The sequence below is a fragment of the Lactuca serriola genome, chromosome 6 (assembly GCF_051521515.1).
Source record: "Lactuca serriola cultivar US96UC23 chromosome 6, Lser_US96UC23_V15, whole genome shotgun sequence".
Taxonomy (NCBI): domain Eukaryota; kingdom Viridiplantae; phylum Streptophyta; class Magnoliopsida; order Asterales; family Asteraceae; genus Lactuca; species Lactuca serriola.
In genome coordinates, this window is record NC_136413.1 from 186,735,508 (window position 1) to 186,748,058 (window position 12,551).

Here is a 12,551-nt window from a genome sequence, read left to right on the forward strand (position 1 = left end):
CAAAATGTTTATAATAATTACCAAAATTACATTCTTTAAAATTTTGCAACCAAATCAATTTATCTGTCAAATATCTTTTTTAGAAGGCGTTAATTATTACTATATAACTAAATATCAAAAGTTCAAATCTTATATTCATTTATTACCAAGTAAATTATCAAAGATTCTTAAAAACGTACTTAGAAATCAAATAGTCATTTGGTTCGAAATTATGAATTCAGTCCAATATATCAATAAAAAGACAATTTAATCTCACAAATTATACATGATTTTTTTTAATGTAAACATTAAAAGTAACAAGTCTATATTTTGGATGCAATATAAGAAGTAGCAAGCACAACACACCTACGAAAACGAAACACACACAAACCCAAATAATATTTTTGGGGTCGCAGACCTTTCTCCTAAATTTCCCCCAAACCAAACGTGTTTCTCCACAGCGCCATATCGATTCTCCCCTTTCTCTCTCTAAACTGTTCCTCTTGCGTGTTGATATAATCACCAAATTCTTGCTCTCTCTCGACGCCTCCCGTTTTTTTTATTTTGCTCACTGAATCGTTCTTCTTCAGGTATGAATATGATGATCTTTTGCTCCGTTTTCTTGCGCCAAATTGTTAAGGTCACCTGTCGGTGGGGCTTTGTTTGTCGTATTATTTAATTTGCTACTGCATTGACCTATGAATGCAGTCTCCCTGCTAGGTTTTTTGGTTTTAATTTGAAGAATTTATCACCCTGATATTAGGGTTTTTGCTTTCCTTCGTTTTTTCTATTTCATCCCATTCTCCCTCTTTTTAATGATTTAGACGATTTTAATTTCTTTGTTTGGGGTATTTGTGTAATTGTGTCTTCCTTGACTTGCATTTTATTATTTCAGGGGCGTTTCAATTGAATCAGTTGGTATGCAGCGCCTACTTAATCGTTGATTGTCGCTTTCTTTCTCATACAAGATGGTAAATATTCACAAATTACCCTTTTCCCCTAAATTTACAGATAATCGTGTATGAATTGAAGGCTGGTTCACTAGATAAACACTAGGCAGAAACCTTCAAGTTAAAATTTTATGATATAAAACATCTGCTGTATGTTTGTATGTATTTATTTGTGTGTCTACTTATGGAGATAAACTTGAATTGGAAGCGTTAATGCAGTATATACATATATACCATATGTATGCTGAAAGATTTGTCTGTTTTCCTCCAGGCAAAGTTCAGTACATAATTTAAGTACAACAAGTCAACAAATAGTTTCCAAGTAAGTTAAGTATAACGAATCGTTGCCTATCAGTTAAATCCATAAATCCTTTTTGAAATTTCACCAATACTTTCTCGAATTTTGATCTTGCTGAATCACTATGCCTATAATTTTTATTTTCAAAACCTTTTTATGGGCAAAATTACTAAAATGCCCATAATTCTAGAAACTGGTGCTCTCGTTACCCCCACGTGCAGCCGCCCCTGACTATAGCACGTGACAGATACATTTATGTCTGCATTAACTTGTTGTGTCGGTTTTTGGTATGGATCTTGTGAATTTATGAACACCCAACATCACTTGATTGCTCATTCTCTCTCATAAAAAGAAATACGAAACCCTCAGTGTTCTTTTTATAACTATACATAACAATCATATATAAATTGTAGGAGGCATCACTTATGATACAATAGACGTGAAACCTAGGATTGCATTTTCCTGATGCATGTTCATATGTTTATCTTCTCTTTGTATATTCATATTCATATTTCATAATAATGATTGCAGGCAAGTTGATTTGTCGATGGTTCTTAGTGCTTGAACCAATCAAAGGGGTTTTAACATTATGCACGAATCTTCGATGGCAAATCAAGATTCTGAGATATTGCCAAATCAAGATTGTGATATATTGCCAGAAGATGCAGAAGACACCCCATGCGACTTCAATGAACTTGTGTCTACTATGCAGCCGGATTGTTTAACTGATACATTATCAGTTTACTTAGAATCATGTGAGCCCTTATCAGTTACTGACAATGACCCTGACCCTTCTCACAATGTAGATGAACCAAATACTGATTCCCTTGTTGACCCTTTTAACTCTATTGTCTTAACTGAATCCTCTGAGGTGAGAGATAACCATGTGCAAAATATCAAATGTTCATCAACTCGGAGAAGTACCCGAAAGGTTGCATCGAATCAGAAAACTGATACCAAATTGGCTGCAAGAAAAAGCAGAAGAGCTTCTGGAAAGAAGCCAATGTTAGATTTATTATCTGCTGATGTTGGAAGAAGAAGAAGAAGTAATTTGATCCTCCGGGCCCGCCCTTCAGCTTGGGGAGTGGGAGGAAAAATAGATGAAATATTTAAAAAGAATGTCAATGTCAATGCAAATGCAAATGCAAATGAAGATGTAGAAGAGTCAATAAAGGGAAGGACAGGACATAAAGGAGGAAAGAGGAATACAAAAAAGGGTCTTCTTTTGAAGTTCAAAGTTGGGACAAAAGCTATTCAAAATTGCCAATTTAATACGATACCTAGCATAGATCATGATCTTGAAAGTTACACTGAGGTCAAAATAGAAACTTCCACCCTTCAAAGTGATATAAAGGAGAATTATGAAAAGGAGGTGCCTAGTGCTTCGAATGAGAATCTTGATAAAAGAAGTGATGATTTGGGAGTAGGAGAATCAGTTGAAAACGGGTGCTCAGATCCTGGAACTTCACCTGATTCTGAAGTTATTAATGTTATTCTAGAGACTCAAACTGCAGAAGGACTACATTCCCATCAATCAAGTGATTGTGGTGTTGGAAGTGCAATTCCTAGTCCAGAAATAGTCAATGTCAATGATGTTTTATCATGTGACAAGTTTGACCATGGTGAGAAACAAGTTGAAGGGTCTGGATCTCCACGAAGTGCTTGGGTGTGTTGTGATGATTGTCATAAATGGAGACGTATATCAGCTATACTTGCAGATTCTATTGAATCCACTGAATGCAGATGGTATGACTTTATCTTTTTTCAACCTATGATATAACAATATATATTTGTGTCTAAATACTTGAAAAATTTTATAACGTGAAGGATTTGTAAGGACAACATGGATAAAACCTTTGGGGATTGTTCAATTCCACAAGAAAAGTCGAATGCTGATATCAACGAGGAGTTGGAGTTATCTGAAGCATCTGGTGAGGAAGATGCTTCTAATACACAGTTGAATTCCAGTCAATCGGGACAAAAGCAGCAAATAGGTACTTGTTGACTTGTTGACCTGACAATCTTTTGTTTGCTTGAACTTCCATCTCATTAATCATATGCCATTGTTGCAGATCCTCCACAACTCTCTTGGAAGCTTATAAAGACAAACATGTTTCTGCATCGCAATCGTAAAAATCAGACTATTGATGAGGTTATTTGTTTTATTATTTATTAGATCTATAAAAATCAGATATTTAATGTAGTGTGTTTGCTAAAATGCGTGTTCTTGAAATGGCTGTTAGATCATGGTTTGCCACTGTAAACCTTCATTAGATGGGCGCATGGGATGTCGGGATGAATGTCTTAATAGGATGCTGAATATAGAATGTGTAAAGGGAACATGCCCCTGTGGAGATTTGTGTTCAAATCAACAGGTTATTTATAATTTAAATTTTGAGTATATGTGTTTGTTCAAAGAGGTACTTATGGCATATTGACATTAGCATCTTTTATATGATTTTGCAGTTTCAAAAACGCAAGTATTCCAAACTGAAATGTTTTCCATGTGGAAAGAAGGGGTTTGGGCTTCAGTTGCAAGAGGATATTCCCAAAGGAAGGTTCCTAATTGAATATGTGGGAGAGGTAACATGTCTACTTTTGTCATTCACTGCATTTTGCCCTATACATTATATGGAACCTTCTTGTTGCAAGGTTCTCAGTTAATTCACTTGAGAATGTCATTAACTTGCTTATAATGCAAAAAGTTATACAAATACAATTTCATTTTTCTTGTAGGTGCTTGATATGCCTGCTTATGAGGCTCGACAAAAAGAATATGCTCGAAAGGGTCATAAGCATTTCTATTTCATGACATTGAATGGCAGTGAGGTTAGTCTGCACTTTAATACACCTGTTGGACGAAATAAATAAAATATAATAAATGAAATTGGATAACTCAAAAACAGTAAAAAACTGAAAATAGAACTAGTGATTCCTATCATAAAGCTCTATTGACATTGTTTCTTTTTTTATTTTCAGGTTATAGATGCTTGTGCTAAAGGAAACTTGGGCCGTTTTATAAATCACAGCTGTCAACCAAATTGTCGCACTGAAAAGGTTAGTTTACTTACAACTTACAAGCACAATATTGTTTTATGTGAACAAACCTCACCGGAAAATATATACTTGAATTTAATTTATTTAAATATTAAATCATTAATTTTCATTCTTACTGGAAAATATATATTTGAATTCAGTTTAATTTGTCAACTTTCTACTTAATTTGTGTTCTATCTGACCAGTGGATGGTTAATGGGGAAGTCTGCATTGGACTCTTTGCAATAAGAGATATTCAGAAGGTATGCGCATCTGTTGCTGTGTATTATTTATTACTTTCTTGGGTTAAAATTAAATGCAAGAAATAAAAATCTACACACATAAATGTAAGTAACTACAGTGCTGTATTCTTAAATTGTGTCATGCTGACGTGATTAATTTGTTGAGAGTTTCAGGGGGAAGAGCTGACATTTGATTACAACTATGTAAGGGTGTTTGGGGCTGCAGCCAAAAAATGTGTGTGTGGGTCGTCCAGGTGTCGAGGCGTGATTGGTGGGGATCCACTAAGTTCTGAAACAGTGGTTTCGGGTGATTCTGATGATGAGTTTCCTGAACCTGTTACATTTTATGAAAACCATAACAATAATAAGTTGGATAATTTATTAATAACCGAGACACAAAGTGCTTCTAAAAATAATAGTCCTGTAACAGATAAGTTTTCTCTGACTCCTGGACACTCAGAGGATGTGGAGAATGAGAACGATTCTTTATTAGCCATTGATGATGATAAAAATACCGTTGTTCCTATTGGGTCAACAACAGAAAGAGAAGTTTCCTTTGAAAGATCATCATCAGAAAGTAAAATAGATGTTTCCTTTAATAAAGTGACTGATGTGAAGCACAGTGAATCAAAGAAGAAACCAAAAGCTAATAAAAATGGAAACAAGTGTGTCATTTTAAAGCCACAATCACGCCCAAAGCAACCATCATCACTGGTGAAGAGAGGGAAATCTAAAAACCATAAACCACCAGAGATCATAGATACCAAACCCCTGCCACTGCCACCTCACAAACCTAAAAGAATAGGGGAAGCCACCTTAACTGGTCGATTTGAAGCAGGTATATTTTTATTCAACATTTCTCATTTATAAACCATCTTTTGGTAAAAAAAAAAATAATACTCTAATATGCTGGATATGTTGCAATGCAGTTCAAGAAGCACTTAATACTCTGCTAAATGCTGATGGAGGGATAAGCAAACGAAGAGTAAGTAGTACATGTAGAGAGGAGAGTTAAAACTATACATTGTGTACTTATGTTGCTCTTTTATAACTTCAAAGTTAATAAATGTTTAATTTTCTTATATGTATTTTGTCATGTCTTATCATCTGATTTGCTTTTGATTGTTTGATTTATTTTATTTAATCTTGAAGGATGCTTGGAAGGGCTATTTGAAGCTTTTATGTCTAACTGCTCATAGTGGCAATGGTGAAGGAATTCAAAGGTTATTTTCTACATTTTTTATTGTGTTATAATATATTTGGGCAAAAAAATACTGATTTTGTCTTGATATAACTTTTGCAGTAATCGAGACCTTTCTATGATCTTGGATGCACTTCTGAAAACAAAATCTCGAACGGTTTTGTTTGACATAATCAACAAGAATGGTATTGCTTTTATTTTTGCTTCTTTTTAAATACACATGGTTATGTGTCCCTTATTAACGATTATAATATATATATTTTTTATTGAATTTACAGGTTTACAGATGTTACACAACTTAATTAAACATTATAAAAAAGAGTTCATTAAGATTCCAATATTGCGAAAGCTTCTGAAGGTAAATTTTAAAAAGTGAGGCAAACTTATATTATAAAGCACAAATTGTTAAATTACTTTATTATCCATGGCAGGTCTTGGAGTTTCTAGCTGAAGGAAAGATTCTTACACTAGAAAATATCTTAAAACCTTCTCCTAATGGAGCCATAAGGTCTGAATTCTGAACAAACAAATTATGAATGCAGTATTTAGTTTTTTCATATTAAACCATAAAACATTTTATAGTTTTGAGTAAAGCATAATGAAACTCCTTTTGTCTTCTCTTTCAGCTTCAAGGAATCAATTTTGTCATTGACAGAGCATACAGACAAACAGGTACATTTTAAAATACTTACTCCAAACTAGCAACGTACTTTTGTTTATTTTTTTTTTTAATTTATTTATTGTCCAATAGGTCCATCAAATTGCCCGAAATTTCCGTGACAAGTGGATTCCATGGTATGCCCGAAAAGTCGTCCGGGCAGATAGGGACAGGGAAAGAATGGAACCTCACTCTCAACCGACCTCAAATTTCAAAACTTTTCAAGGGCAAAACAGTCATTCCACCGACAGAAGGCTTCCGGAAGTTTCCGACAACTCCATCAAGCCGCCACTGACTGTCCATACACCACCAGTAGAAGCTTCCGCCGCCTCATGTGTCAGCAGTTGCACGGACGGGACCCGCATCCGGACCCGGAAACGTAAAAGCAGGTGGGACCAGCCGGGTGACATAACAACATTAATACCAGATATAGCATTAGTAACCAATGAAAGTCAACAACACGGTCAAACCAAAAATGACGATATGGACGAAGACGCCCCTCCGGGATTTTCATCTCCGGTGGTCAACCGCCAGTTGTTGTTTGCATCAACTTCCGGCGATCCGGTGAAGGGCCACCTCCAAGACCGATACAATTCCTGGTTACCCACCGCCTTCGGTCTACCATCTTCTGTCCTCCGACAGATCGGGATACCACCGGAGGGTGCCGCCACCGCCGAGAGCTGGGTGGTTGCTCCGGCAATGACTTTCCACCCTTTTCCGCCCCTACCCATGTATCCCCGCCATGTAAATGAAGAACAATCATGGCGGGGGTGTACAGATAACGACCCCCCCGGTTTTCAAAGATTTAGGAATCCGAATACATTGGGTCGGAGATACTACAAGCAACATAAATGGAATAACTCAAGATCCGGGCTTCCGTGGGGCCCCAACAAGTATGGCCCAGGCCCTGGCCCAAATTATGTTGGGCCAAACCAGGGGTATGGTGGGAATGAAGGATATAATAACAACAATAATAATAATGGGGTTGGAAGCTTTTATGGGGGAGGAGGAGAGACACACACACAGAGGTGAAGTGGTGATTTGTGGAGGTGTTTTGTTAATTTGTTATGTGTAGTGAAAATTGTTAGTTGAGAAATTGGATGTTTGTTTGGTTGTTTTTATTTATGGTTGGTTGGTTGGTTGACCTCAATTTTTATAGGGTTAAAAAAGTGGGTCGTCATAGTCCGTTGTTACAGATATATAGAGCTTATGCCTACTGTGAGCCTGTGCTTTGGGTATTTTGATTGATTGATTGTTCACCTCGAAGAGGTAAAGCTTTTACTCCTTGTGCTTCTTTGACTCGTATTTATTTTGAGGTGTCATCCAATAAAAAATTACAATTTTTTTTTTTATTTCTTTTCCATTAAATTATTTGTTCATTTCTATACTATCATGTTGGTGTTCTTGTATTAGACTTGATAGCTTGAAATATTTTGTCTGAATCCCATTTTGTGACCTGTCTTGTTCCCTCTTGATGCATAATTTTTGCCCTTATTAACATTAGTTATTAGTCATGTCCGTCCTAAGGTAGGGTTGTAAAAAAACCAAATGAACACAAACCAATGAATTTCCTTGTTTATATTTGTTCGTTTAAGAAACTACTTTTCATTTAGATACTAAATGAATGAACATAGGGACAATTACTAATCTAGTCAAATTTCATAATGATTTCTCTATTTTTAGCCAAAATTTAGTACTTACGTCCAAAATAGACATCAAAACCACATGTTTGTAAAATGGTCTAAAGTTTCACTTAAATGGTCTATGGTTTCGGCTTTAATACTTAAGGATTTTTTTTCATAATTCAAAAAGAAAACCGTAGACATTAAAATGGTCTATAGTTTCCTCTGAATGGTCTATTGTTTTCCAAACCGTAGACCTTAAAATGGTCTTTTGTTTTGTCAAAAAGCTAAGGTTTTGAGATTTTTTTAGGTATTTGACTATTATTTGCTAGAAGTTGACTACTATTTAATGCATTTTGATTACTATATCGTAAGTAGTATATACTCATTTGAACTCATACTATGATTTTTGAGAGAACAAGATCAAAAACACTAACTTTTACTCTAAAAAAGATCATTCTTGTAATATATACTAGGTACAATATGATAGCCAAAATGCATGAAATAGTAGTCTAACTTCTAGCAAATAGTAGTCAAATACCTAAAAAATCCAAAAACCTTAGCTTTTTTGACGAAACAGTAGACCATTTTAAGGTCTACGGTTTGGAAAACAATAGACCATTCAGAGGAAACTATAAACAATTTTAACGTCTATGGTTTTCTTTTTGAATTATGAAAAAAAAATTCCGTAAGTATTAAAGCCGAAACCGTAGACCATTTAAGTGAAACAATAGACCATTACAGACCTACAATTTTGATGACTATTTTGGGCAAGTTCTAAATTTTGGCTAAAAATAAAAAAAAGGAATTTGACTAGATTAGTAAGCTCATGAACATAAATAAATGCACATTAAATCCTAAATGCACGTAACCAAAGATAAAATGATAAATGACCATTAACATCCGGATAAAGAACCATACATAAATACATGCATTAGGGAGGAGGGAGTCGTTCCCTCCCAACACACCGTACCTACTGTCACATCAATTTTCTCTCTCTCTCTCTCTCTCTCTCTCTCTCTCTTTTTTATCTTTCCGAACACACAACACACGAAAATCTTATCTTTTTGAATCCATTCAACCCACTCAATTAAAAAATACAAAACAACTAAGATACAAGTTTTAAAACACATGGTACAAGAGAAAATAAGAAAGAGAAAGTAGAGAGAGATAATGAAGTGGGTTAGTAAAACCAATCAAACCCACTCGTTGAAGCGAGAGTGGTACCGCCGATAACTCTATTGATAATTAAGATTTTACATTTGATTGCTTTATATTTTTTTTTAATTGAGTGAGTTCAAAAAGATAAGATTTCCGTGTGCTGTTGGTTCGGAAAGATGAAGAAAAATAAAAGAGAAACAATGATGTGACAATGAGTTCAATGGGTTGAAAGAGATTGACTTCCTCCTTTTATAGATCATACATAGAAAAATCATATAAAAAAACCCCTTAGAATAGTCCTTTTTTCCAAATATTTTATTTTATTCCTATTTAACCATCTTAATGAAATCTTGTTTTACTTTTTAAGTTATTTTAATCTTATGTTGTTCTCTTATTATATATATATATATTAAAATATATATATATATATATATTAATTATATATATATATTAAAATTATGGTATCTTAGCTACAGTAAAAATGGCTAAATTTGGTTAGGTCCTTCTTTTATATTGATTTTGTTATATTAGGCATATATTGTTTTATGGGCAGTTTATACAAAATTTTCCGTTCTTCGTGGACGCGTATTCACACGTGTTCCTCGCATACTCTCTTCACCGCTTTTCCGCCCAATCACTCTTCGATTGTTGTCATTGTATTCTACTTTTTATGCTACCAGTTGGTTTAACTCTCCACCGATCTGTATTCGTCTTCCAGTTCCTTCCACCGTTTCAATTTCTCTCTCCTAAGCTGAGTCTCCCTTACACTTACAGTTTCTCACCGTCTCCACAACGCCACCGTTCCACGGCTACCTACTCCTTTATTACACTAACTGACGGCTTCCTTCGTTCTTTAACGAACCCAAACGCCTTGCTTCACCGGATACAAGCCGTGGCGAGGTAGTGAAGCGGAGGAGAGGGAGGCCGAATAAAGATGTATGTAACCACTACTCTCTCTGGATAAAGAGTTCGTCGTGCCTTCTCCATCTTCGGTACTGTTTAAACTCGGTTGGCTTTACCCCTGCACTGTTTGCACCGACTATCTGAGCCAATAATATTAAAATTGTTGCCGATCAAGCTCATTGTTTCATACAAGACCTCATCGTTTCTGTCTCAAAAATCATTCGTCACTGCCAAGTATATGTGCCGCTCCTGTGCTTTTCCGGTCATTCAACTATGATTCCACCGCTCCCGCTATTCATTTGGAACATCGGTTGCACTGCAAAACCTTTGATTGTCGGGTGGAGAACGGAGTGATTTGGCGGTGATGGAGATGGACGTATGTGAAGGTAAAAGTCGCTGATTAGGTAAGTCAAAAAGAGGAGAGTCGTGGTGGTGTTCGTCGCTGCGTCATCTGAACTACACTTCAACCCCAATTTGGTAATTTTCTTTGTTTATCATTTCTATTGGGTTATGTTTGCGTTTCTTTTTTACTTCTATGTTAACCCAGAAATTTCATCTACTTTATCTCTCAAGTTATTGATTGTCTGTAGCTTTTACAGTTTGTTCAACTTGGTTTATACCAATTTAGGCTTTTGGTTATTCAGGAGTGGTTCAATGTGGATATAGTTCCTAATTTGGAAGTTCAGTTGTGCTTCTTTATGAGTTCTAATTATTCAAAATGTGAATATTAATCAAATTTAAAGCTTAACATGTGATAATTAAGGAAGTTTGATGTTTTAAATTTGTAAGGTGAGGACGAAATTGGGATAAACGCAATAAAGTATGCCTTGAGAGCTCATAGAAAGCGTCATCTTGAGGAGGATGGAGCTTATCCCCTGCTTTTACAACTATTTCAAAACCTATTGATTTTCAGGTTCCCTTTACCTATATTCCAAAATCCAAGAATAAGCATGCACCGTAGCTTTATTTTGTTTTTCTAATTGGAGCTTAGCCTATATTTTTTTTTAACAACAAAACTTGTATTAACCAACAAATCCAACATAGTTATATATTTATAAACTAAAATAACAACCTGCTGCAATTTAGGATATACACAACGAAGGTATTTTTTTTTCTTTTAAACATCCTTTTATAATATTTATAATTTAAAAGGTAAGTATGTTGTTTGTTGTATTGTTTAGGAACGATATGATCTAGATGTATAGTATAATGGATGATCTTCAAAGGGTTGTTGATGATGGTGTAAAACTGTAAATACTTAAAAAGTAATCTTCCATCTTTTTTCTTTTTTCATTAACAAATAGAACAAGTATAGTATATATAGAGTTCATTAACTCAAAAACAAATTAAGTGTTGTCCGTTTAAATAAATGATGATTAAAACTTATTTGGTAAAATTTTAGGACCTAATGTGAGGATTGTTTTCTCTTTTAAGTTGTTAAATAAAAAAGAATTGTGCCTGGAGCTGCAACCACTAAAATTGAATTAGTAAGAAAATTGAAGGATTTTTCTTTCTCCAAGACAGGGTGGGTAATTTGTGTATTTTTTTTGTTCGACTAAGTTTGTTTTGTTTTTTCAGTTGCTTGATTTTAAATACTCTTCATTATAAGTCGAAATGAGTTTCAATTTGTAGGATTATTATCACAAAAATTTGAAGAAACTTAAAATGGATGCCAACTATTTGATAAAATGTGTATTTGTTTTCTACCTTTATTCACTTGTCAAAAGTAGATTATATATTGGTTTTCTTTTTGTTAATTTTATTAGCATACTGCAGATGGAGCTGAGGGTGCGCCTTTACTTAATGATCATCTGTTATTTGGGGATTGATATAGAAATTGGTGAGTTTATCCAAGTTCTCTTTGATGAATCTGCATGCAGTAATAAAGGGAATTGGAAGGTTAATGACATGCTGTCAGTTGCAATGGAAGAAGTAACAGTGGAACACTGTAAAAAGAATGAGGTAGAAGATGACCCCCCTGTTTGTGTGTATATTATATACAGTTTTACTATCTAGATTATTGTTCATCAAAACTAGAATGGATAAAAGTATGTACCTTTGGCAATCATGTACCACATTTTCTTCTCATTTATAAGTGGGCCAACCCAAGAGACTACATCTTTGAGGAAATAATTGAAACTGTAGCAAGAAAAAAGAATCGCTTATCACTATCAATATGAATCCATTTACACCATGTTTGCATTTTCTGCAGCATAGAGGTACGTTTATAGTTTAGATGCTTGATTTGTTGGTCTTGATCTAGAATATCTTTTTTTGTACCGGTTCGACTTTAATGAATTTGGTTTATGATTTTGTAATGTTTTCATTCAATGATTATTCTTTTTTAAGACATTCAACTGAAATTTGTTATCTATTTCCAAAGAGAAGAATGGTACTGATATTGTATTGCGTTGTCCGATTTTGACAAAATTGCAGCTGTACATATTTTGGTTATTAGTGATTGTTATTAGTGAATCTCCAAATCTGACCTTCTAATCTTT

General features: G+C 34.6%; 1 protein-coding gene and 1 long non-coding RNA gene across 4 annotated transcripts; both read left to right on the top strand.

The window, feature by feature from the left end:
• Positions 1-339: 339 nt before the first annotated feature.
• On the top strand, positions 340-7,716 carry EFS (histone-lysine N-methyltransferase). 2 transcript variants are annotated; one of them, XM_079005424.1, is made up of 19 exons: positions 340-569; positions 875-950; positions 1,201-1,251; positions 1,759-2,973; positions 3,055-3,221; positions 3,300-3,379; positions 3,471-3,602; positions 3,694-3,810; positions 3,964-4,056; positions 4,207-4,284; positions 4,470-4,526; positions 4,680-5,343; positions 5,435-5,490; positions 5,658-5,728; positions 5,809-5,891; positions 5,985-6,064; positions 6,138-6,214; positions 6,333-6,378; positions 6,458-7,716. In XM_079005424.1, exons 4-19 carry the CDS (start codon positions 1,817-1,819, stop codon positions 7,394-7,396), a joined length of 3,897 nt encoding a protein of 1,298 aa, XP_078861550.1. In that variant the 5' UTR covers positions 340-569; positions 875-950; positions 1,201-1,251; positions 1,759-1,816; the 3' UTR covers positions 7,397-7,716. The 2 variants fall into 2 exon arrangements, with proteins under 2 accessions (XP_078861550.1, XP_078861549.1); XM_079005423.1 differs by lacking the exon at positions 1,201-1,251.
• A 1,964-nt stretch (positions 7,717-9,680) lies between these two features.
• Positions 9,681-12,480, top strand: LOC145057558 (uncharacterized). Of its 2 annotated transcripts, XR_013686132.1 has the most exons (3): positions 9,713-10,527; positions 10,840-10,963; positions 11,827-12,480. It is a non-coding gene; the product is annotated as an uncharacterized LOC145057558 (long non-coding RNA). The 2 variants fall into 2 exon arrangements; XR_013686133.1 differs by lacking the exon at positions 10,840-10,963 and having other exon boundaries at positions 9,681-10,527.
• The last annotated feature ends 71 nt before the right edge of the window (positions 12,481-12,551 follow it).

Excerpts from the sequence above, each read along its gene's own strand:
- EFS (XM_079005424.1), top strand. The coding sequence starts at position 1,817 with ATGCACGAATCTTCGATGGCAAATCAAGATTCTGAGATATTGCCAAAT. Across the intron at positions 3,380-3,470 it reads AAAATCAGACTATTGATGAG|ATCATGGTTTGCCACTGTAA; the intron begins GTTATTTGTTTT and ends AATGGCTGTTAG. Across the intron at positions 3,811-3,963 it reads TAATTGAATATGTGGGAGAG|GTGCTTGATATGCCTGCTTA; the intron begins GTAACATGTCTA and ends TTTTTCTTGTAG.